Source organism: Myotis nattereri, assembly GCF_964212035.1.
Source record: "Myotis nattereri genome assembly, chromosome: 19".
Taxonomy (NCBI): domain Eukaryota; kingdom Metazoa; phylum Chordata; class Mammalia; order Chiroptera; family Vespertilionidae; genus Myotis; species Myotis nattereri.
This window is the reverse complement of record NC_138095.1, coordinates 21,330,630-21,356,314: the sequence shown is the minus strand read 5'-3', so window position 1 is coordinate 21,356,314 and position 25,685 is coordinate 21,330,630. Positions and strand designations below refer to the sequence as shown.

Below are 25,685 nucleotides of genomic sequence, written 5' to 3'. Positions count from 1 at the left end.
GTAGTTCGGTTCTGGGGGTGTTTGCGAGGCACAGCCAATCAGGAGGTGGTGGTGGAGTCAGTGCGGATGCCGAGTGGCGGCCGGGGTGCACGCACCTGTGCCCCGCTGCTCGCTGCCTTTGCCTCCGGCTGACAGCAGCACAGACGGGTCAGAGAACTACCACCACCGAGGGTTCAACTCTACGGCTTTATTGCAACTCATGACAGCGAGCCCGGCCCCAGAGCAAGTGCCTGCATTGCGGACAGACAGACAACTGCGAGGAAGCCTGCCTCTCCTCCCTGCAGCTTCGTCACAGGAGGCGGGGGGGGGGGGGGGGGGGGGGTGGGGGGGGGGGGTGGGGGGGGGGGACTGAGCTGGCGGCGGCAAGGTCTGCGCAAGGCCTGGTACCCAACGTTCCCCAGAGGCGACCCTCATTCCCCCGCCCCCCCCACCCCCCCACCCCCGCACCCCTCGCCACGCCCTGGAGCTGGGCCCTCTGCCCTTTCCCCCTGTGCCTCCGAGAGGGGTGGGTTCCTGCTGGGACCCACAGTCCCCCCATCACTGAGTGAAACGGGACCTGCTCCCCGTTTCAGGAGAACAAGGGGCTGAGATGTCGGTTTCTCTTCAGCCCGGCCTGCCATCCTGTCGGATGCGCTTACAGTGGGAAGGAAGGCAGGAAACGTGTGTCTCTCAAACGGGGTTCCTTCCAGGACCCCAGGGAAGGCGTGGGGAGGCTGCGAAGAGACAACCGCCGCCCCGGCTGGTTTGGCTCCATGGATAGAGCGTCGGCCTGCGGACTGAAGGGTCCCGGGTTCGATTCTGGTCAAGGGCACATGCCCGGGATGCAGGCTCGATCCCCAGTAGGGGGTGTGCAGGAGGCAGCCGATCAATGATTCTCTCATCATTGATATTTATCTCTCTCTGAAATCAATAAAAATATTTTTTAAGAAAAAAGAAACAATAATCGACTCAGGAGACACCTCTTCACTACCCTCTACCGATGGGGCCAAGGCCTCTATTTCAGAAACAGAAAGGGGCCCCGAGGGATGGGCCAGGCCGGCGAGAACGTTCGCAGGGCACAGCTGGGTGCAGCAGCCACACCCAGCAGCCAGGCCTCCCCCAGGCCCAGGTGTCACCACATGGAGACCCGACCAGACACTCTCACCCCAGACATCCATCCCTCTGCCCTCTCCCCGGAAAGAGGGAGGAGGACAGTGCCATCCACAGAGCCCAGCCAAGAACCCCCTCAGGTGAGAAGGGCGTCCTCCCCTAAACAGCCCCCGCTCTTCTTAAGCAGGTTCGGGGTCTTGAACCACAGCAGTGGGCAGAGGTACAGCCCTCGGCTCCCGGAGGGAACGCTTCCGATGGGCTCCCCCCGCATGGGCCTGGGGGGCAGCCCATCAGACCTCCAGGCAGCCGTGAGGACAGGCGCCCCCCGCTTCCCACCACACGGCTCAGTGAATGTACTGGTTCCTGCCCAGGTGGGGTGTCTCGGTGAACTGTATCACAGGGCCTGCCGCCCTCTCCTCGAAAACAATGACCTGGGGAGAGACGCGCAGGGGTGGCAGCAGCCGGGGTGTCTGGAGCCGGAGAGGGCGCCTTAGGGAAGGGGCTGGGAACTGGGCGGAAGGAACAGGGGCCCACAACGCCCCAGAGCCAGGAGGAGCCGAGAGGGAGCTGGCCAGAACTCTCCCTCTCCAGCCCTAACAGACTGTGGCAAGGGCCTCCCTCCCTCCCTCCCTCCCTGGGGAGCACGGTGATACCAGGAGGGCGGGAGTGGGAAAGGGCCTGGGAAGAAGGGAAGGGGCTGCAAGTGCTCCCACCTGGTTGATGCCTTGGTCCAACCAGGCGCCTGGGAGGTAGAGTGTCTCCTGGGGTCCGATGTTCCAGTAGCGCCCCAGGTTTTGGCCGTTGATGAAGACAACCCCCTTCTCCCAGCCCTTTGAGCGGAGTGAGTGTGAGTCGGCCGCAGAGCCGGCACAGGGAAACCCGCTCCGGGCTCCTCTCGGCTTCCGAACGGCCAATGTGACAGCCAGGAGATGGCCGGGCGGGGTGCCCCATCTCTCTGTCCCAACAGCCCTGACTTCCCACCCTGGACGGAGGAACCTGGGCCCTGAGAAGTCCCACAGGGTGGCCCCTCTGCTGGGGGCCCACTCGCTCCCTCCCCGGGGAGGCCAGGCCTTTGCAGAGGGGGCAGCCCAAAGCCGGACGGTCCAGGCCCAGGCGCAGGGGAGAGAGGGCGAGGCCTTGTGGGGAGCAGTCCCTCCTCCGGGCTCGGGCTCAGAGCAGCTGAGGACGGACCAGAACCTGTGCCGGGGGCGGCTACGAACCTCCAGCTTCATGAAGGTGTCCAAGGGGGAAAGGGCCACAGGCAAGGCGCCCAGGAAGAAAGCGGGGAACACAGGTGTTTCGGGGACCAGGTTCCACGTGCTGGAGCTGAATCTATGGACAGAACAGAAGACAAGGAAGGGAGGGGGTACCTTCTCAGATCCGGGCCCCACCCCGCATCCCATGGCAAAGGCGCCGGTCCACGGGGCCCAGGAATGGCAGCGGGTGGTGCCGTGGAAACAATCGCGTCTCCAGGGCGGGCACTGCCCCACCTGGGCACATGGCAGGGCCCTGGTCTGCTCACAGCTGAGTGAGAGGAGGGGTGAGGCCGGGGCAGCTCCCGGGCCCGCCGGCTCTCTCTGCACGTCCCCTGGGAGCCCACACTCGGCCCTCGGCTGGGACCTACCTCTGAAAGAAGCTCTTTTTCATGTCCAGGCTGTAGATTCTGAAGTTTTTCAGGGGAGAATTATTCAGGTAGATATTTCCAATTAAGCCTGTGGGACGGAGGCAGGGAGGGTGAGACACACCCGGCCTGGCCTCTGCCAGCCTCACCCAGGGGCAGTGTCTGGGAAGTTCAAGGTTTCTCCTGAAGTGCATGCCCCCAACGGGGCAGCAAACCTCCCCCATAAAGCGCTGAGGGGCTGAGAATGAGTAACCCCGTGCCTGCCAGGCCCCAGGACGTGCGTGAGAGAACAGGCCGAGGGCAGACAGAGCTCAGAGGATCCAGCTCAGTGCTCACTGTGCATTCACCACGGGCATGTGGACGGCACACACAGGGAAGGCTAACAGGGAAGAGGTCAGGACCCAGGGGGGCCTTTCAGAACCTCCTCCACCTCACTGCAGGGGCCTCCCTGGCCCCCTCCAATGGCTCCCCATGACCCGCTCCCTCCAATGGCTCCCCATGACCCCCTCCCTCCAATGGCTCCCCATGACCCCCTCCCTCCAATGGCTCCCCATGACCCGCTCCCTCCAATGGCTCCCCATGACCCCCTCCCTCCAATGGCTCCCCATGACCCGCTCCCTCCAATGGCTCCCCATGACCCCTCCCTCCAATGGCTCCCCATGACCCCCTCCCTCCAATGGCTCCCCATGACCCCCCTCCCTGCAGCCAGCCTGGAGGCCTGCTGAGGAGCTGGGGTGGAGAAAGGACAGCCAGCCCACGCTGAGTGTCAGCAGCTCCTCGCCCAGCGTGCGCCGTGACCCACCTTTGCGCTGCTCATCGATATTATGCCCGTAGTTGACGCGCCCGCAGTTCTCCACCAGGATCCTCAGCAGGGTGTAGCCCTGCCGGAACAGGGCAGCCGATGACTGTCCCTCCCTTGCAGCACTCCAGCCCCTCCCTGAGCGGCCGGGATGGGAGGGGAAGCGCCCCTGCGATCAGAAAGCGAGGCTCTGCCCGCTCCCCACGCACAGCTCTGGTTAAGGAGCTCCTGGTTCCCAGGTCCTCCTCTCTGATTCCCGCCAAACCTGCTGAGGAAGAGGCTGGCGCTACCCACCGCCCAGCTCCCCAGGACACAGACCTGGATTAAGGGGATGACGATGTCCTTCCGCTCATAGTCCAAGAAGCCAATGAACACTGTGTTCACAAACACCTGCCGGACAAACGGACAGACAGCATCGCGGGCTGACGGGAGGGAGGAGAGAGAGGAACCTCTGCCAAGAGAGGAGAGAGCCGCACTGCGAGGCCCACCTGTACACACTGGTACCAGAGGGGCACGCGAGCGCGAAGGGGAGGGATGCTGCCAGCTCGGTCCCTGCCAGGGCACAGGACGTCAGAGGAGACGCTCCTACCTGTCCCCGGTCACGCACGAGACCCCTGAGGACGCCAGGTGAGCCGATGGTTGTCTCGTACAGGGTGTACCCGAAGGACTGGCCATTCCCATTGTTCACTGGCAGGTTCTCCATGTTGACAGGCTTTTCAGAGATGGTTGGCTGCATAGAGGGCAGACAGGAGGGGGCACAGGGCTAGCCGGGGTGGGGGGAAAGGCAGCGACCTCCTCTGGATCCACTGGGGAAGGGCAGGGTAAGCAGACAGCCCCCACCTGGGGGCTGGTGCCCTGGGGGCAGTGGCGGGCAGGGGCCTTTACCAACGTTTTCTATTTTGATTTCTCATGGCTCTCCAGAGCCGCAGGGAAGGGGGATGTGAAAGAGGAAGAAGATGTGGGAGAAAAGAAAAAGAATAGCGCCCTGCTATGCGGGGCCTTGGAGCTTTTCAATCCACCATCATTTCAGACCACACAACCCTCTCTCCGCATCAGCGACGGGAGGTGCACCCTCCTCTCTCCCGCGGAGCCTGCGGAAACGGAACCCCTCGCGTTGCCCAGCGTCCCTTCAGGTTCCTTTTGTGCTTTCCCACTTCCTGCTCCCGTTTTCTCTTCCTCCCGGACAGCTGCAGGGAGGGCTCCCTGGCCCGGCCCCCCTGCGGCAGCGCTCACCGGCTCCATGTACTGGAGGGCATCCCACAGCGACAGGTACAGCGCCGGCCGCAGGGACTCGTACGCCGTCTTGGGAAGAAGCTCGGGTGGGGGAGGCAGAGGGCTGCCTGCAACACAGACCACAGGGCCCCCCCAAAAGGACCAAACAGTCACTACCTCCTCCAGCGGCCCCCCTTCGCCCCCCCAAACCCCCCCCCCCCCCGCATTCCTATCCATGGCCCCATGGGCTCCTTAGTCTGAGCACCGCCCGGGACAGGCCGACCCGCTGACACGACTAGACCCACTGGGAAGGGGATGCCGAGGGAGGGGTGTGCGTGGGGGGGCACACAGGGGGCTTTCTCAAACCCTCAGAAGTCAGCACCTGCAAACGGGCAACCCGGGCAAGACACAGCCACATGCAAACAGCCTCCCAAGCCTGCCTGTCCCTGCCTTGAGGCGTTCTCGCACACAGACCGCCTGGGGGGAGGCGGGCAGGGAAGAGAGAACACTGTAGGGCAGTGATGGCGAACCTTTTGAGCTCGGCGTGTCCGCATTTTGAAAAACCCTAACTTAACTCTGGTGCCGTGTCACATATAGAGATTTTTTGGTATTTGCAACCATAGTAAAACAAAGACTTATATTTCTGATATTTATTTTATATATTTAAATGCCATTTAACAAAGAAAAATCAACCCAAAAAATGAGTTCGCGTGTCACCTCTGACACGCGTGTCATAGGTTCGCCATCACTGCTGTAGGGGCTCTTCGACCAGAGCAAGGGCCCAAGCTGGTGCTTGGCTGCTGTTCGCCAGGTACCTGAGATGGAGCCAAAGAACTCTCGGAGCTTGACGTACTTGGCTGTGTAGTCCCCGGCCTCGGTCAGCACCGCGTCATAGTCTGCAAGACACGGGGCCCTGTCACTGCTCACTCGGCAAAAAGAGAGAAGGGAGACGCTGGGGTCGGCAGCATGGTCCTCGTCCCAGCAAGTGGGAGGCAGAACACTTCGGGGGTGAGCTGTCAGCAGGAAGACTCTAAATACAACTAACTACTGCAAAATGCCGCCAAACTGCCCATGGCCACAGCACAGCCCCACATGTCCCTGCGTCTTTCCTGCCTTCTGGAGGGCATGGGGGTCACAGCACCTCCAGGGCCTGAGCGGGACCTCCCCGCCTGGGGAAGGGGGGTCCTCTCTCACGTCCTCCGGCCGACTCCCTAATGCTCGCGGCCTGCCAGTGGGCTCCCGCCTCCCACTGCTCTGCAGGTTGAAAAGTGACCGTCCACGCCAAACCTCCCCCCCCTCCCCCTCCCAGACACTCGAGCCAAATGCATTCAAGGTGCCAGGGCTGTCCCTGAGGGACTCTCGGTAAAAACCCGTGCACACCGATGATGGGGCGTTCCGGGAAGGGTCGGCCCTGGGGGACACTTGCCGTAGCTGGTGACGTCGGACTTATAGTCATGGAAATGCATGGCTCCGCTGATGAAGCCGAAGTTGGTGCCTCCGTGGAACATGTAGAGGTTGATGGAAGAGCCGGCGTCGATGATGGCTGACACGGTTTTTAAAACCTCTACGGGGAGAGGGGAGGGGCATGCGCAGTGAGCCCGAGTCTGAGACAAGCCAGATGTCCCCGGGCACGCTCGCCTCTCCCCGTCCCCCCGCAATTCAACCCCCTGGCTGTCCTTCCGCTTCCCTGACGCCCCTGTCATCGGAGGAGGAAGAGGAGTCACTGGGACCCCAGCTCCAGAGCTTGGGCCTTGCAGTTGTTTTAAAAATCACAGACAAGCCCTAACCGGACTGAAGGGTCCCAGGTTCGATTCCAATCAAGGGCGTGTACCTTGGTTGCAGGCACATCCCCAGTAGGGGGTGTGCAGGAGGCAGCTGATCGATGTTTCTCTCTCACCGACGTTTCTAACTCTCTATCCCTCTCCCTTCCTCTCTGTAAAAAAATCAATAAAAATATATTTAAAAAAAATAAAATCACAGACAAGCCTTCATTGACTATGACCCAGGGCAGCTTCCGCTGGCCCCCAACATGCTTCGCAACGTTACGCCCCCTCACTGAGACACAAGCAGGGGGGCTCATAGGTAGGGATATGGTGCTGACTTCCTCCCCAGTCCTCCCCTTATTAGAGAATGGACCAATGACATGAAGACAGTATCAAAGGAGAAATATAAATGGTTAATAAATAGACACACACACACACACACACACACACACAACAGCATTGGTAAAAGAAACGCGAAATAAGAACGACATATCAGACTGGCAAACATTACAATTATTTTCATACTCAGTGTTATGAATCTGTGGGAAACTGGTATTCTCCTTGAATAACGGAGAGTTAAGAATTGCTGCAATCCTTCTGGGCAGCAGTTTAGTAAATAGATTTATCAAAATTGCATTCGTGTAGTCAGGGTATTGCTAAGAACTTGTCATTGGGAAAAACAGGCCAAGTGTGCAAAACTGGATGTTCCAGCACACTCAGTGCCATGGTGTGCGATTCACAGGACGCACTGGAAACCACCCCAGTGCACGTCTACAAGAGACTGGGCACGTAGCTGACTGAGACGCAACACAACCGGCTTCTTGGAAACAGCGATGGAATGTATACCGACAGGACAGAAAGCTGCCCATTTGTGTCACTCGCCGGCACCAGCAGGCGACAGGTCCTGCGCAGAAACAGACGTGCCGGCATCTGTCCGCACCCGTCTGTACGTGCACGCAGGGCTGCAGACAGGGGCAGAGCGACAGCTGCCTAGACAGTGCGTATCACAGTGCTGTCTGGGCTCTAGGATTTTTATTTCTTCTTTAGACGTTTTCTATATTTGCTGGATGTTTGCCACGAGCATGTGTTCCTCATCTCATTACAAAAACATAATAAAGCCATTTAGAAATCTTACTGTTGCCCAGCGGGCGTGGCTCAGTGGTTGAGCGTTGACCTGTGAACCAGGAGGTCACCGGTTCAATTCCCAGTCAGGGCACATGCCCAGGTTGTGGGCTCCATCCCCAGGAGAGGGCGTGCAAGGGACAGCTGATCAATGATTCTCTCTCATCCTTGATGTTTCTCTCTCTCTCTCTCCCTCCCCCCTCCCTTCCTCTCTGAAATCAATAAAAATGTGTTTTTTAATAAAAATCTTACTGTTCACTTCAAATGTCAAGACACATGATTCTGGAGTATCAAGAGCTAACTCTGACATGCAAATAAACTGCAGACTCAGTGAGGGGGAAGTCGGAACTTATTCCCACCCCCATTAGACGTAGGGATTGCAAGCACTTACCAGAAGCATCCAGGATGTTGTGGGGGCCCCCCCAGGAGTCAAACCACCCCGTCCAGTACTCCATCACCATCTTGGGCTGAACCCCCTGGCACCACAAAATGAGAAGTTAGCTGGTCAAGATTGGGGAACGGAGGAAAGCCCCTTGCAGGGCGAGGCCACGCCCTCAGTCCTGCCAGCTGCCCCCCTGGGCCCCGAGGCCCCTGAGGGCAGAGCACGGAGGCTGCCAGAGGCACCTGCCCCAGCTTAGCCTCCAGGCGTGGCCTCCGCCTTGCAGGTGGAGAGCGAACGCGCTCCCAGAGGTGGCACAGTAGACCCCGCTGCACGCGGTGCTGGTGAGAAAACCTTCCAAGTTAAGGCTTCATCCTAGAACCCAGCCTTTGGCCTGGGAGTCTCCTCCTGCACCGACTGACCCTCAAGCCTTGCCTAGCCTCTCCGGGAAGGGAGAATGGTGTCAGGGTGACCGCTCTGTGGCTGCAGAACCCCCCGCGACTGCTCCCTTTCAGCTGGAAGAGTCCAAGGGCAGAGCGTGGGCCATCTTCAAGGCCCAGGGACATTTCAGTCAAGTTTACGAAATCGGAGCCGAGGGGCAGGACGCCCTAGCACAGCTACTCGCAGAGCAGCTCTGCAGCCACGCTGCCCGCCTCATCGCGTGGGGAGGATATTCAGCAAGTCTCAGGCACGACTTCAGAGCCTGCCTCTGGCACAGGTGGTCCCAGGGATGCCGACATCGGTCCCAGGGCCCTGCTCCAGCCTGCACGTTTGCAGAAGCACCAGAGGATTGGGGGGGTGGGGAGGGGGTTTGCAGGGAGGAGGACGGATACGCTGGTATTTCAGGTTGCACACCGAGCCTTCCTCATTCATCACGTACCTCCGCGGTCAGGGACAGCAATACATTTAGAGGCGGCTGAATACACAATCTGATCCCAGGTGACGGGCAGGCTTACAGGCCACTCGGTAGAAGGCACCAACCACGCCAGGGGAAAGGCCAGACTAAGAAAGTGGCTGGGTTTTCCTTAGTGTTGGCTGTCTACCTCCCGAAGGGGAGATACTGTATGACATTGAAGTCCAGGAAAGGAGAAGCCGTTCTAAGTCCCGCACGTCACTGGTCTCCGGGCCAGGAGGGGACTCTGACTTGAGGGTGCTGGGGCCAAGCTGGGGGGCTCTCCAAAAGCCCAGGTCACTGCCCTGCACAGTGTGATTCCAGCTGGAGCCGTGCACCCACTCGGGCTGTGCTGCACACCCCAGCCTGCCCCTTACTGCTGGGTGCTTGCTCTGTCCTACAAAGCTGTCTCCTTAACTGGAAAATGGTAACAGCGGTGGCCAGCTCCCAGGGGTCCTGGGAAGGTTAACTGACACGATGCACAGAGAGCCCTTAGCACACGGCTGAGTCCACACAACTCCCGTCAAGAGGCCTCAGTGCGTGCACCCAGCCCAGAGCTTAGAACATGACTCCAGGCCCAACTGCAACGCCTCAGGGCACACGGCTCCCCTGGCCGGGGCGTGGCAGCCCGGTGCACGGGGTCAGGGTTTGCAGCGTGCAAGGCGGGCTGTGAACTGAAAAGCTGGCAGGGCCAGAGTCCCCCTCCCCAAGAGGCACCGAGACGCCGCTGGAGGGCGAAGAGCGGGGAATGGAATTCCTGACCAAGAGGCCCCACCGAACTCACTTCAGAGCCCCACACGCACGCGGAGCAGCAGCCAGCTCCCCCGGCCGGGCTCACCTGGACACTTAGGAGGAAGATGGTCAGTAACTGCAGGTCGTGTTGCGACTGTAAGTTGATGGTGGCCAGCACTGGGGGCGGAAAGGAGAGAAGAGAAGGTGAAGTGTTGTCGCGAAGCCAGGAGGACTTGCCGAACTGCCCCAGACCTTTCTCAATTCACCAGCCAAACAAGCGAACTGATCTGGACATCGTTTCCCACCCCGGAGCAGAGTCCGGTTCCTCTGATGCCAGATGGTCTTGTTCACCTGGACCCTCAGCTCTCAGCACAGACCTCACCACGCTTCTGATCAATGTCACTTTCCCAGCCGGAGTGCATTTCTGCTCATCGCCCTCTTAAAGGAGCCTGCAGTCAGATCTTGACTTTGCACCTCAAGCACCAGGACAGGCTGACGGCTGAAATACAGACTCCCCGTGCATTTCTCAGACGAGGGCTGATTTTCTATTCTACCCAATCATGTGTTATAGTTTTTAAATTGAAGGTGGTGTTTCTTAACATTTTTAATTGACGTTTAGAGAGAGAGAGAGAGAGGAAGGGAGAAAGACAGAGAGCTAGATACATCAATGAGAGAGAAACATCATCAAACGACAGAGCTGGCGACAGCAAGTCCGCCGCGGACACGGACGCCCCAGTGCCACGCAGAAGGGAGAAGGATCGGCGGCTGCCCCGGCAGCGTGCACAGCCAGGCCGGGCGCGCCCGCCTCCACGCACCTCCGTCGATGACCCCGTTGCTCAGGCCGTCCTTGTTGTCTGAAGTCAAGAGCAGCTCCACAATCCCTCGGTCCTCCAAGGCCTAGGGGAGGGAAATGAGGGGGTCACCGTCCACCCCTCCTCAGAGCTCCTGCCGGCCACGCCGCTGGGAAGGAGGCGGCAGGAAGGGAAGGAGGAGCTTCCAATAAAGCATGTTATTTCCCTGCAGAAGACAGACACCCGCTCTGTGCATGTGCGCGATGGTGGGCAGAGCTCCGTCGGCTGGAGGTCAGCGCGGCAGGGGCAGGGCTGCCCGGCTCAGGCACCCTCGGCTGCTCCCGGTCCCGCAAGGTGCCCAGAATGGCTACTGTGCGTCCCTAGACAGGACTACGCAGGGGCCGGCTCAGCGAGGCCAGACGCCGTACTGCCACCGGGCAAGAGACCGCAGGGACCCCAGAGGGGGCCAGGACCTCAGGGACAGCCCACGCCTCCCCGTCACCCTCGCCAGAGCAAGCAGCCCACCCCTTCCCCACCCCCAGCAGGGTGGGCTCCGGCACCAGCCGTGCCCCTGGCACGTGCCCGTGGCGTGCTGCACATGCCCAGAACAGTCAGCGCTCCCCGAAGGCTGTGAATCAAATGGTGAAGATAAGCGGAAGGGGCACACGCCGTGCTGAGGGACAGTAACCGTCTCCCCATCAGAACAACTGCTGACACGGGGAGCCGGGGCGAGCCCCAGGCCTCCCTGGGCGCGTCAGGTCCATGCTGTCCTCCGTACACAGCGGCCTCTGGGCTGTGCAGACGCAGAGCCTCGGAGAAGCGGGGTCAAGTGTCGGCTAAAGACAAGGCTGCTTATTGCAACCCAATTCTTTTGGAAGCAGAGGGGCAGAGGGATGCCCGGTGGGTGAGTGACGCTCAGGTCTGACCCCAGACACTGGTGAGGAAGGAGCAGAGGGGCCCTAATTCTCGGGACCACAGAAGCTGCGGGCGCTGAATCCATCAGGCCAGGCGCGGTTTTGATCCGAGCCTGAACACCCACCACCTCACAGCTCCAACCCGTCGCTCACTGATACATAGTGAAGTCTGCGCACGTGCACCACATGCTAATAGCATCCCGGGCCTGGGAGGCGGAACACGTGGACGGTAACTGTCTTCTAAAGCTGTTCCCTTCACAGGTTCCCTTCCCGGCCACGGCGTGGCTGACTGTCCCATCAGGGATGGACGACTGCCACTTCCGGCACAGCCATCTGCCCAGGGCAGCTCAGGGCCAGTCAGTCCGTACAAGTCCTTCACTCTCGGCCCTGCAGCACCAGGAGGCACTGCCGTCCCCAATTAAACTTGATCGATAAAGGGCAAATGTGCGACAACCCTATTGAGATAAAAGTATGGCGAAAGAAAGCCCTAGCTGGTTTGGCTCAGTGGACCGAGCATCGGCCTGCAGACTGAAGGGTCCCGGGTTCGATTCTGGTCTAGGGCACATGCCTGGGTTGTGGGCTCGATCCCCAGTTGGGGATGTGCAGGAGGCAGCCAATCAATGATTCTCTCTTACTCTCTTATCATTGATGTTTCTATCTCTCTCTCCCTTCCTCTCTGAAATCAATATATATATATATATATATATATATATATATTTATATTAAAAAGCATGGAGAAAAAAAATGTGCTAGTTAAGAATTGGCACTGAGGGATGCGGTGTTACTATGAGAAAAGCATCAGACCCCCTGTGACACCACAGCCTGTCAGACTCGAGAGGAAGGAGCGTGAGGAAAGAATCGCGAGGACACTTACTTTCTTGATGTACGGCAGGTAGGCGGGGTCTTTGTTGTAGGAGCCATACTCATTCTCCACCTGCACAGCGATGATGGGTCCCCCGTGCTTGTACTGGGGAGAGAGAAACAGTCCGACGCCCAGCGTGTAGCGGGACCTGGATGGTCTCATTTCACTACACGTCTCACCAGGTACTGGCGTAACGTCCCATTGGGAAGCGAAAGTCTCAAAGGTCTGGCGTATGATCGAGAGGGACGGCAGCAAGACACAGAGCGGAGAGCCCCAGGCCTGTGACCCCCCACGGGAACATCCCATAAACCATCGCATACTGACCGAAGCAACTGTACAGGACAGCGGTTCTCAACCTGTGGGTCGCGACCTCTTTGGGGGTCGAACAACCCTTTCACAGGGGTCGCCTAACATCATCGGAAAACATATATATAATTACATATTGTTTTTGTGATTCATCACTATGCTTTAACGATGTTCAATTTGTAACAATGAAAATACATCCTGCATATCAGATATTTACATGACGATTCATAACAGTAGCAACATTACAGTGATGAAGTAGCCACGAAAATAATTTTATGGTTGGGGGTCACCACAACACGAGGAACTGTATTAAAGGGTCACGGCATTAGGAAGGTTGAGAACCACTGGTATAGGAGCTCTGGCAGCCAATCCAATGTTTAAACAGATACATCAATGCCCAATCAAGAAAAAGACACTCCGCCCTTGCCGGTATGGCTCAGTGGACAGAGCGTCAGCCTGCGGACTGAAGGGTCGTCCCAGGTTCGATTCCGGTCTAGGGAACATGCCTGGGTTGCGGGCTCGATCCCCAGTGTGGGGCGTGCAGGAGGCAGCCGATCCATGATTCTCTCTCATTGTTGATGTTTCCATCTCTCTCGCCCTCTCCCTTCCTCTGAAATCAATAGAAAATACTTAAGCAAAAGACATTCAAAAGGGTATGAAATTGCATGTTTTGCTTGCCCTTGCCCCACCCTTCTGTGGTGCAGCATGGCACAGTCAGGGAAAAAAAAATATCCTAATTCTGCATTCCTTCCCTCAAGGTAGAAGAAACACCATGGGACGGGTTTGCAGTGCTCTGGGCTGTCCGTGGTCTGTCCAGCGGACTAGTGTCTGTCTCCTCTGACTCGGAGCTGAAACAGGGTGGTATGTTGGCAACGTCTGGACCTCAGGTGTGTGTGTCTTTCTTTACAAACTGTTTCTATAGATTTCTGTTCCTTTGAGTGAGACGTGTTTCCATGTTTCTTGTTCATCTTGTGTGGGGTTTTTTCTGAAAATTGGGTTTTTAAAAAGCTGTCATGTCTCCCAGTCTTTACAGATTTGGAGGGAATGTCTTCACTTATTTAATGGGCTCCTAAGCCTTGAGATCAGCCAGGATGAAGGCTTAAGACCTTCTCAGACATTTCTGGGGCATCTGTCCTGTCTAAACTATGTGTGTGTGTGTGTGTGTGTGTGTGTGTGTGTGTGTGTGTTTCTCCTGCTGCTTTTACATGTCTTACTTCCCCAGAGTCTCACCCAGCTGCTTCTTGTGGCCTTACGTGTTCTATCGGATCCCTCTGCCTCCACACTCTTGCCCCCAGGCTTCCAGGAGCCTGTAGTCCCCCTGACGTTTTCATATACTTTACCTGCTAGTCTTTAAAGAAACACACACACACTGGACTTACTAGACAAAAATGTTTAAACTGTGATAAACACGTACTGCTGATAGGAATGCAGATTGGTGTGGAAAGCTGTATGGAATTACCTCAAAAAATTAATTAATGGAACTGCCTTAGGATCCAGCGATTCCACTTCAGGGAATTTATCCCAAGAAACTAACTCAAAAGAATAGATGCAGCCCCTATATTCACTGCAGGCGTCAGTCACCATAGCCAAGATGTGGAAGCTGCCCCAGTGTCCATCAGGACGTGAGTGGATGAAACAGCTACAGTACGTTCACACAACGGAGTATTACTCGGCCGGAAAAAAAGCAAGAACATTTTACCCTTTTCAGCACCGTGGACGGACTTGGGAGAGCATTATGCTACATGAGAAATTTCTCTTAGAAATAAGCCCATGAGAGAAAGACAAGTACCCTATGATTTCACTGATATGTAAGGATCTAAATCAGTGATGGCGAACCTATGACACACGTGTCAGAGGTGACATGGGCACTCATTTTTTGGGTTGATTTTTCTTTGTTAAATGGCATTTAAATATATAAAATAAATATCAAAAATATACATCTTTCTTTTACTATGGTTGCAAATATCAAAAAATTTCTGTATGTGACACGGCACCAGAGTTAAGTTAGGGTTTTTCAAAATGCTGACACGCCGAGCTCAAAAGGTTCGCCGTCACTGATCTAAATGAACAAACTAAACTGCCAAGCAAAATGGAGACAGACTCACAGACAGAGAGCAGCTGACTATGCACTCTGGTGGGAGGGTGGGGGCTTGTGGGGGTGGAGGGACTGAGCAAAAGAGATTTTAAAAAGAGAAAGACCTCCTGGACCGGGACATGCGGTGACTGTAGGGGGGAGGGGATGGGGAGAGGTGGAGGAGGGTATAGGCTGATGGAATAAAATAAAATAAAATAAAGAAAAATAATAAAATAAAATAAAAATAAATAAAATAAAATAAATAAATAAAATAATCAACCAATGAGTACATCGATTACAGGTCTCAGGCAGCGGGGAGGCATGAGCTCCTGTGTTGGAAGGAACGGGGAGCCCCTGGTCTGAGAGCTGCCCGAGGGCTGTCTACTCCCCGTAGGAAGGCAGGTGCTTTTACCTGGAGCGGCACCACCCTGGACATCAGGTGGTCGAAATAAAGGTCCACTGCTTCGGTGAAGCCCTTGTACGTTGTTCTCAGCCTCATGCCAGAGTCTCGGAGCAGCCAGCTTGAACAGAAAAGGGGGGGGGGTATTAGTTCCACTGTTTGTGGGTCGCCCTGGGCAGGGCGATGGTGGCGTGAAAGGAAAGCCGTGTCCGAGTGCTCAGGAATGAGACCCGAGACGTTCCCACACCACACCCTCCACCCGTTGGACAGGAGCACGTGTGGCCCAGCCCAGCCCCGAACTCAGCCCTGCTCCCCGACAGGGGACACCAGCCTGGTGGCAACTTATGTCCAGCTTCATGGCTCTAGGTCTGGCTGCCAGTCAGAGTGAGAAAAGCTTTTCATTGGCTGCAAGGCCCGATCTTCAAGCATTTACTCTGCAATCTCTTTATCGAGGGTGAAGCCAAAGGCGTCAGGCTGGGACTGCAGAATAGGGGCAGCCTCCAGCGTCACCCAGAAAAGCAGGCGGGAGGCAGGCTGTGCTGTGCGAGGCTAAGCTGCCTCCCGCTGCTTGGCCCCTGCTCTGGCCTGGCTGCAGTTCCCGCTGACCCGGCTCATCTGCATCATCAGATCAGCTATTCAGAGCTCAGCTCGGGGGAGAAGCAGGGAAGCAAGATTCATTCTTCCTATAACTTGTCGGGGGGGGGGGTCCCCATTCCCCAAGGAACACAGAATATTGTTCCAGAGCTGAAGTCAAAGTACTTTCCATCTCATCGGAAATTCTGAGAAAACTCTTCTATTTTCTTACAAAAGGCCCCGATTTAGAAGTCCTGAAGAGGGTCAGAAATTATCCCTTTATGTGAGGTCACGGTGGATGAGGGAGAGCAATCTCCGCGGGACTGACGGCTCCCCGCCATCTCCAGGAGACAGGTCTGGCTGGGCATCCCCACGGGCACACGTCCGTTTCCCAGAGGAGCACGCCGCCTGCCGGGGTTGTCCATGGGCCCACCGCCTCTGCCACCCGGGCCTGGATGGCCAGGCGCTGCACAGGAGGGCGGAGTGCTGGAGTCCTCACTGCTTCTGAGCTGAGACTTAAACCCTGTCCTTCTGTGCCCGCTCTGGCTCAGCCAGAGGCTTCTCGCGGACAGATTTCTAATCCCCAGGGGTGGGGGAGGCCACTCTGGCTGGGGTCACAGCCTGGCTGAGGGCACTCTTGCCGAGATGAATGGCACAGGGACACAGAGGTGGTCCTGGGTAGTGAAGGAGATGGAGACAGAGGCTGCCTGTGCCCCTGGGGCCGGGCTGGGTAGCGCTGGAAACCAGAGGAAAAACAAAACAAAACAAGGCGGAGGGGGGTGGCTGCAGCCTGGGGAGAAGCCAGTCCCGCAGGAGACAGCCTGGCAAACAGGCTCGGCCTCCCGCCCCAGGGGCAGCGCGGGGTAGGGGAGGAGCAGACCTGACCATCCGGAACACAGTGAGGATGGGAACGATGACCCCTCTTAAAAAAACGTATCTTTTTTTGAGAATTAAAGGCAATAATGAGGAGGAGGAGGCATGCACGTGGTGGCAGGTGATCCAGTTTAGAAACTGGATCACACAGCCCTCCGCTGGCCCCGGTGGGGACTGCACATCCTAAGAGTAACTCCTGAGGGCTGAAATGCAAAGATGAGAGAGCACGCGAAAGCAATCATGTGTTTCTCTGACACTTTAACAAACAAATGCTGGTCACATCCCCTAGACACAGGCAGGCGGGTTTGATTCTCCCTATTTTGCAGACAGGAAGGTGAGGTCCAGGGCGGACAAATGGCCCAACTGAGGCTGACTCACAGCGGAGCCCTGGCGGAGCGCACGCCTCGGGGAGCGCACCCCTGGGGGTGGCCAGCCCTGGGACGTGCTCGCCACGTGGAAACCACATCTGATTAGACACGGACGGTGAGGGTGACATCGTTTACTAGTAAAATGACCCCCTTTGGGTGCTACTTATTCTAAAAAGGAATTTCAGTACAAAACAGAAGAATATACATTCTTTAAACGCAAAATTAAACCTATATTTGTGATTCACATGAGCACACAGACAACTCGGGCTGTGGCCAGAGGCCTCACAGCCCCGCTCACCTGGGCAGGCCGCCGAGGTCGATCTCGCTGCAGATGTAGGGGCCTGGACGCAGGATCACCCACAGCCCAACCTCCTCGGCCATCCGGACAAAGGCCCTGGGAAGGTCAATGGTGGCCACTCTGAGGACATTCAAGCCGGGGGGGTGGGGACGAGCCAGCACACGCCACAGGCGGCAGAGCTGCCCGGATCCTCTGCTGGCCCGCCCTCCTCTCAACCAGAGACAGGCAGAGTGAAGGGAAGGCCGAGCCCCCATCCCTGCAGCTGGCTTCTCACCAGCTCCCAGCCCAGGACCATCTGCACAGCCCACCGGGTCATGAGGGGGGAGGTGTCAGACAGGGGATGGGGTCCTCACATGAACCTGACCCCAACCACCTTGCTGCCTCCAGGGGCAGCCCCCTCCCAGCAGGGGGGAGGGACCCCACTGCAGAGCAGGGCTGACAGGAGACCAGGCTCCTCTGGGCTGCAGTGAGGAGGGTGGGCTCAGGGGAGGCCTGGACACCTGGGAGCAGCAGGTCCCAGCTGGAGAGCACCTGGCCCCGGTGCAGAGCTGGCACAGGGCCGAGAACAGCTTCCAAGCAGAGCTGAGAGGCCACAGTGGTCCCTCATCAACCCCCAGCCCCTCCCTGCCCCCAGGCCCAGGCCAGATCACAGGAGCAGCAGCAGCACGTACTCCAGATCCAGGTTCCCGGAGAAGTCAAATGTGCCTCTCTGTGGCTCGTGGAGGTTCCAGGGGACGTAGCTGTAACGGGAAAGAGTACAGGCATGGATGGCCTCTTCATTTATTCCACTTCATCCCCCAGGTTCCCTCTTTATCCCTAAACCCCCTGAGATGCCCTAGCTCAGTGGTCGGGAAACCGCGGCCCACGAGCCACACGCGGCTCTTTGGCCCCTTGAGTGTGTCTCTTCCACAAAATACCACGTGTGGGAGCGCACGTACAGTGCGATTGAAACTTCGTGGCCCATGCGCAGAAGTCGATATTTTGTGGAAGAGCCACACCCAAGGGGCCAAAGAGCCGCATATGGCTTGCGAGCCGTAGTTTGCCGACCACTGCCCTAGCTGGTTTGGCTCAGTGTACAGAGCATCGACCTGCGGACTGAAGGGTCCTGGGTTCGATTCCGTTCAAGGGCACAAGCCCAGGTTGCAGGCTCAACCCTCAGTAGGGGGAGTGCAGGAGGCAGCCAATCAATGATTCTCACCATTGATGTTTCTCTCTCTCTCTCCTTTCCTCTCTGAAATCAATAAAAATATACTTTTTTAAAAAACTCTCTGATGGTGCACTGTCTCCATGGTGCGCTGTCTCAGTGACTCAGGACTAGAACAAGAACTAAGTGCAGAGACGGAAGGTCTTAGAGAACCCAGGGCCAGTCCAGGGGGACAGAGAGCTCACCTACCTCCTGGGGGGGGGGGGGCGAGAAGGCCAACAAGGTGTGAAGATGTGGGTGAAGCATAAGACAGGACCACAGGGCAGCGTGGGCTGCTCAGAGTAGGATCCGCCAGGGCTCACTCATCCTGGCACCCTGGAGCCCCCCAGGCTGGGCTCCCACATAGAAGCCTGGACATGGACCCCAGGAGCCCCTTGGGGGACGAGGCATGGGGGGGGGTTGGGGGGGGCAGGGCAGCACTCACGTGGTGAGGGTGTTCAAGCCACAGGCTTTCATCTTCAGCAAGCGGTCCCTCCAGTACGCCTTGGGCACACGGAAATAGTGCACGGAGCCCCCGAAGATCCAGAAGGTGGAGTCCTCCAGCATGAAGTTCTGGCCCTTGGTGTGCAGCCCGGACTGCCGGTGTCTCAGCCAGGGAGAGAGCAGGCGGGGCCAGTGCAGCCTGCGGGGAGGAAAAGCGGTCGGGAAGCCTGGAGGCGCCCAGCGGTAGCGGCAGGGGCACCGGCAGAGATGGGCTTCCTCTCGGCTTCCGCTGGCTCACCTGGCCCGGCTGCCAGGCAAGAGCGAGCTGAGCTGCACTGAGGACCGAGGCAAACACAACCCTGGACGTGGAGACAATGCAGAGCAGCGGTAGCCAACTGGTGGTCTGTGAGGTCCGAAAGGTTGGCGACCGCTGGTGCAGAGGACACGCGGGGACACAGCTGTGGGAAGGGAGTGCTAGTGGGCTAAGAGGCTGTCTTCAGGGTTAGGGCTTGGGGGGACTTGGGAGGACCGGAGAGCAGGCCTCCTAAGCCATCTGACTAAACATCAAAGCAGCCACTACTTCAAATAGTACCTCGGAGCCACCTCCTGGCCACAGCTGCCTGGCTCGAGGTGCAAATACCTGTGAAGAGGCATCTGGGTTAGAAACGGCATCTATTCACGAACCAAATTTCCAGGTCTTGGTTGTCATCTAAAGGTCAAGTGTCGTGCTGGCCAAGATCACCCGCCTGACAGACAGCCCCACCTGGGAGGCGACTGAGAAGTTTTAGTCCCTGAAAAGGCACCTCCTGACATCTCTGGGGTTGGCCACGGGGAGCCCTGCGGTTCCGTGCTCCGGTCTCCTGGGGGCTGCGAGAGGAGGCCGACAAGAGGAGCTTCGGCCAGCGTTCCCCGCCAGGAAGTTTAGGAAACGGGGAGACAGACAACAGCCGGGCGCGAATCTGGTGCAAAAGCAAATTTGCGTGGCTGCCTCTTCGGCACCCACTTCTCATGACAGTTCCTGGCACTTGAGGGCATCTTGCCCAGCAGGGCTCCTCTGCATAAAAAAGCGCCCTGAGCTGCTCTGCTCTTTCCATTCGTTCTGTAACACTGGCTAATGTGGTACCGCCGCGACACATGTCTGGCTTAAGGCCCGGCTTCACCCATTCAATCAGCGCTGATACACACTGACTGGGGACTGTCGTCTGAGAAGAAACAGACGTGTGGGAACCCCAAGGGGGGGTTCCCCACAAACTGCCTGTGGCTGGTCTGTGCTGAGATCGGTACAGACACGGACTCTGTTAGAGCAACGAGAGGAATTGTATGTCTATTAAAGCGAATCCTAAGAAGCCAGGTATGCATATCTTTTCATTTCCCTTTTCTTGTAATTTTTTTTTATTGCGTCTCCTAAAGTAACGGATTGGAATTTTAAGGAGAAAAGGAAAATGATTCTTCCCCACAGAGGGTGAGAAGTACTGCTCTAGGCCAGAAGCAATGGCCTGGTGTTTGCCCCTGGGTATTATCTGAATAGCTCATCCTTTTCATACATGACCTGCTCACAAAAGCAACTTCGCAGGAAAAGCACATGTGCTCTTGAAAGGGGCAACCCCACTGTCTTGCTGGGTGTGGGAGTGCAGAAGCAGTGAGTATCACCCCCCATTAAAAATACAACCCTCCCCCCCCCCCCCCCCCCCCCCCGTCTATCCCAGGAGAAGTCCTACACAAGGGGGCCTCTTTTGCAATACGGCCTTTACTACCCAGAGCTATCAATCTAAGCCAGTGGTTCTCAGCCTTCTGGCCCTTCAAATACAGTTCCTCATGTTGTGACCCAACCATAAAATTATTTTCGTTGCTACTTCATCACTGTCATGTTGCTACTGTGATGAATCGTCATGTAAACATCTGATATGCAGGATAGTCTTAGGCGACCCCTGTGAAAGGGTCCTTCAACCGCCAAGGGGGTCGCGACCCACAGGTTGAGAACCGCTGATCTAAGCCCCAGATACAGCTGAGTGGAGAGGAAGCAGCAGATATCCCCACACCAAAGGAGCTCGCTGAGTAACCGGGGAGGGGGGAAGGGGGACTGGACTCCAGAGCCCTTTTCAGATACTAAATGTTCTACAAAGGCCTCTCTAAGCTCCAGCATCTCCCGAATCTTCATCAGAGAGCACTCAAGACAATATGACAGAGTTCTGAGTCACTTCAAAGTCGAGGTGTTTATTTCACTTGCTACTTTTCCTTGACCTCAGATGGAGAGAATTCTTTGGCCAACTTTCTGATACCCCTGCTGTCAAGGCTGTGGCTCTTTGCTGCAAAGCTCCTGCGTATCCCAAACCCTGTAACCACAAATAATACCCCAATAATGGCCATGCTCTGCTCCCTGGTCCCTTTCAGACCCTGGCCAGCATGCACTGTGAGACTCCCAGAGCCAGGGTGGCTCAGACACGCCTCTCCCCCTCCCCGACTGAGCTGCGCCCAGCGAGCCACGCTTCCCCACTTGTGTCAGAGAGGACTCCTGCCGAAAAGGACACTTCCCAGGTGCTGAAAAAAAAGTCACTCCTGTAAGATGAAAGGGACAGCATGCAAAGCGCTCAAACATGCCAGGGATGTGACTCAGGCCTCAAGCCCAGCAGAGTTCTACGAGCAAAGCTCATAAAATCACTGACCTCACAGAATCTCCGGAAGTGAGGCACAATTTGTCCACTGTACCCTGGGAAGTCAGGACTAGCCCGTGATTTGGATCAAAGCAAGCGACCTGGTCCCATTGTTAAGTCATCCACCTTCAGGGAGGAGAAGTCTGACGGGTTCTGCCGCTGAAATCCAGAGCCAGCGAGGCCGCTCAGGGAAGCTGAGAACTTGCCCTTGAGGGGCGCCATGAGGGCTGCTTCCTGGTGGCTCTCCTCTCTCCTGACCTTCACTCACCACCTGACGTCTCAGGTATGAGAGATGCAGAATGAATTCCATTACTGCTCAGGGGTGCATTTATATTAAGGAAAAAGTCCTGAGTAGGAACCATGCCTTGATACTATCAAGCAGGCATTCTTGTGGCGTGTGAGAAGGAAAGGGAATGAGAGGTGACTGGCTATAAGACACGGGTCACATGACTACATGCATCACAGCCCTCGAAGGAAAATGCCCAGTGGAGGAAGCCCAACCAAGGCAGAGCGCAGACTGCAGGATCACATTTCTATAAAACACTAAAACGTTGTAACTGACAGAAGGTGGTGGCGAGCAACAGATCGGTGTGCTTGGGGAGAGGGGAGCAGCAGCGTAGGAGAGAGGCGCAAAGGGGCACATGGAAATCTCTGGGGTTGATGGATATCTTCACAATCTTCATGACGGTGGTAATTTCATAGGTGGGTACATATGTCAAAACTTACCAAACTGTACATGTTAAACGTGCAGTTTATCTCATGGCGATTACACGACAATAAAGGTAATTTTTTTTTTTTATTGATTTCAGAGAAGAAGGGAGAGGGAGGGAGAGATAGAAACATCAACGATGAGAGAGAATCATTGATCGGCTGCCTCCTGCACGCCTCCTACTGGGAATCGAGCCCACAACCCGAGCATGTGCCCTTGACTGGAATCGAACCTGGGACCCTTCAGTCCACAGGCCGATGCTCTATCCACTGAGCCAAACCAGGTCCAGCAAGTTCATTTTTTTTAAAGACCCTTGTTCAAGCTAAGATACTGAAGGTTGAAATCTTGCTCAAAAGTCACCTTGAACCTCGTTCTTGGATATGGTGTAATCAAACAGCTCTGACCGAGCATGAACCCGCCCAAGGTGAAATTCATGGAGAAAGGAAAAGCTGCAGCCACGCAGCCCCTCCTCCACCCAAATCCCTGCCTTCTGGGGTACAGAAAAGGGGCGGATCCTGACAGCTCAGCTCCCCAAAGCTGCCAGCGGAGTAGCCAGGTCCCAGGTGACCTATATACCACTGGCCACCACCACGTTCCCAAGGACAGCTGGGAGAGGCCACTCCCCGCCGCCCCCCCCCCACCCCCCACCCCCACCCCCACACACACACTCAGTTTATGACCCAGTCAAAGCCAGAGTTAAAGCAGGAAGAGGATGTGACAATGAGTATGTTCTCCTCTGGCCTCCAGAGACCATCCTTGGTGGCCACGAGGGTGATACAACCAAAAAGATGCCCGAAAGACACATATTCTAAAGGACCCTGAGAGCTGGCCCTGGAGCTTCTCTGGCCTCTATCTTGTCTGCTGAGAAAGAAGAGATGGCCCTAGCTGATTTGGCTCAGTGGATAGAGTATCAGTCTGCAGAGTGAAGGTCCTGGGTTCGATTCCGGTCAAGGGCACATGCCCAGGTTGCGGGCTCGATCCCCAAGTTGGGGACGTGCAGGAGGCAGCTGATCCATGATTCTCTCTCATCATTGATGTTTCTCTCTCTCCCCCCTCTCTCCCTTCATCTCTGAAATCAATAAAAAAAAAAATTTTAAATAAATGCAAATAATAAAAAGAAGAGATGGCAGGAAAAACAGTGACTGTCCTAAGCATTTCGAACTATTTCCGCAGCTATTCATTCTCCACTGCTCCTCCCTGGCAACTCCAGAAGCCTTCCACTGACTCCTCCTGCAGTCACCACACCCAGGTAGGAACACAATTAATTCATCTGTCTGACAGCTCATCTCCTGTCCCTCCAGACACCAACAAACACCCAGCCTCCTTCCCACACCTTTTCCCGTGGACTCCTAGGGTGTCCTTGCCTGGCCCATCTCAAGCCCCTGCGTGCTGGCCCTCAGAATGACCTGTCTGGATCCCCTGCATGGTCTGCTATATCCTTGACCTCCAACAACGAGCAAACTACTTGCTACCTGAACAAACACCCCTGGCCTTTCTCTCTGGGGTCTGGGCTCCTCGATGCCCTGCTGTACTGTATGCCAGAGGCTCCTGCTGCCTCTGCTTTGAGTTAATTCTTCTGGGGTCTGCGTCAGGCTTGTACTGGGAGGAGGACTGAGCATCCTACCAAAGCCAGGACCAGTCGCCTCCAAAGAGGAAAGGGTTAGATATCATCACAAGATTGGGGGGCGGGGGTGGGGTGTGGGGAGGGGGGGGGTTAAGTCTTGAAAAACTGTGGAAATGCTTCTTAAGTTTTCTGGGCCCCAGAATGAGGAGAGCACCATTTTCTTCTCCCACACGATAAAGGTCATCCTCACCATCTCCCAAGCAAAGACAGGTTCCGTCTTGAAAAGGTGCAAGTGGAAAGCATTTCTGATTGGGATGCTGTGGTGGCCAAAAACGTTCCAATATTTAACTCCATCCAAAACTTCCCTCTACCTCCCCAGGAGGTTCAGCGAAACCAGGAAGGGTGATGGGGAAGAAGGAAAGATCAAGCTGCCCCAGTTCCAATGGCTCAGCCTCCGGCCTCTCCAACACCCAGTTCAGTGCCCAGGCATTTGTTCAGGGCGGGCGGCCTGCTCTCCCAGCCACACCTGAAGTTTTGAATATGGAAAGTGCCAGGCATCCACCTGAAGTTTTGAATATGGAAAGTGCCAGGCATCGACCTGAAAGATGTGGTCAGTGCTGCAGCATCCTATATATAGACTCAGATGGGAAAACGCCGGGCAGGGGCACCCACACAGGCCGCGGATAAAGCATTCCATCACTAAACGCCATCACTGGCCAGACATTGTGTAAGGGGAGCTGGCCGCGGGTGAGTGGTGGGAACGTGGAGAGAGAAGACAAACTGGTACCAATCCGGGAAAGGGGCAAATCAATCCCGGGCGGGGGAGCTGGGAGGGCCCCTGGGGCAGTGTTCTCGGACTGTGCTGAGCAGGCTAAGTCGGCCATGGCTGTGGTCACTGGCGCTCTGGCCTCTGCTGAACAGATAAGCCTCCCAGCAGAACTGGTGGGGAATGTGGGGAGCTGGGAAAACAGCAGAAGGGGGTTCCCCAAGGCGGGGCAGTGATAAGGGACGTAAGAGAGGGATCTGAAGGCTGGTCCTGCCGACCTTCCAGAGGGCTGGGAGTTCCCACGAGAAAAGTAGAGCCCGCAACACGGACGCAGAGGAGTGGGGAGGCTCTAGGGCCCAGGCGCCTGGGGACTGGGAGGGCAGCGCCTAGTGGCTCCCAGAGGTCTGGGTCTCGAAGCAGAACCAGAGCTCCCGGCGGCGAACCGGGGCGCAGGGATATTGGGGAGCTACAAAAAGGAAAAGGCCCGCGGGCTGTTCCCGGTGGGAACTCGGGATTCGCGGGTCGAGGTAACGTGACCCGCAGGGTCTGCCTCCCTCCGGCCAGACGGGAGCTTAGACGGGAGAGAGAACGCGAGGTGTGGAGGGTTGGGGTGCCTGCAGACCGGCGGCGCCGGGCGGATTCCCTCACCTGCGGAGCACCAGGAAACCCAGGACCACCAGCAGCAGGAGTCCGAGCGCGCGGCAGGGCCTCCGCGGGGCACTCCACGTGGTCATCGCGCGTTCGCGCCGCGCGCAGGGACCAGGTTCCCACTCCAGCCGGCACTCGCCGCGCGCCCGGGCTCAGCGCGGGGGGCGGGGCCGCTCGCTGGTCGCCTGGGCAACCGCGCCGCCGCCCAAGGCCACGCCCCCCCGCCCGCGCGCCGGGGCGCTTGGAGAGGCAGGGGGCGGGGCCTCCGCCGGCTTGCGGCGGCGGGATTCCCAGCTCAGCGGGGTCCTCCCTGGCTCTGGTCTGCCTTCCCCGGTCTCAGAGAGGTGCTCCAAGTTTCGGAAACTCTTTTACATGCACCTGATTTGCAAACACACGTAGAAATACTGAGCACGTGTTGTGCAGTCCTGTACGTGGCTGAACCCCGGGCCACCCCCCACCCCCGCGCAAGCATGCATGGAAGGCTCCTCCTGCAAAGCCCACACCATCTTTTAAAACCATTTCCATTGTGGAGAGAGAAGAATGTGCAGCAGTGACTTATCATGTGAAAAGCCAGGACATTGTAGAATTTCCTCGGGACATTTTTTATGGCTTAGTGTAATTCACATTTGAATTTCATGGGGGAGAGGAGGTG

The 25,685-nt window shown here is 56.9% G+C and overlaps 1 protein-coding gene across 1 annotated transcript; it reads right to left on the bottom strand.

Moving 5' to 3' along the window:
* Positions 1 to 987: 987 nt before the first annotated feature.
* On the bottom strand, positions 988 to 25,169 carry GLB1L2 (galactosidase beta 1 like 2). The gene is made up of 19 exons (XM_081113696.1): positions 25,034 to 25,169; positions 18,697 to 18,894; positions 17,740 to 17,808; positions 17,069 to 17,164; positions 14,969 to 15,077; positions 12,189 to 12,281; positions 10,425 to 10,506; positions 9,716 to 9,786; positions 7,998 to 8,082; positions 6,148 to 6,285; positions 5,537 to 5,617; positions 4,743 to 4,849; positions 4,099 to 4,239; positions 3,828 to 3,899; positions 3,513 to 3,591; positions 2,714 to 2,801; positions 2,310 to 2,421; positions 1,803 to 1,919; positions 988 to 1,520 (listed from the first exon to the last, which is right to left on the bottom strand). The coding sequence occupies exons 1-19, from the start codon at positions 25,117 to 25,119 to the stop codon at positions 1,434 to 1,436; spliced, it is 1,911 nt and encodes a 636-aa protein (XP_080969822.1). The 5' UTR covers positions 25,120 to 25,169; the 3' UTR covers positions 988 to 1,433.
* Positions 25,170 to 25,685: the final 516 nt, after the last annotated feature.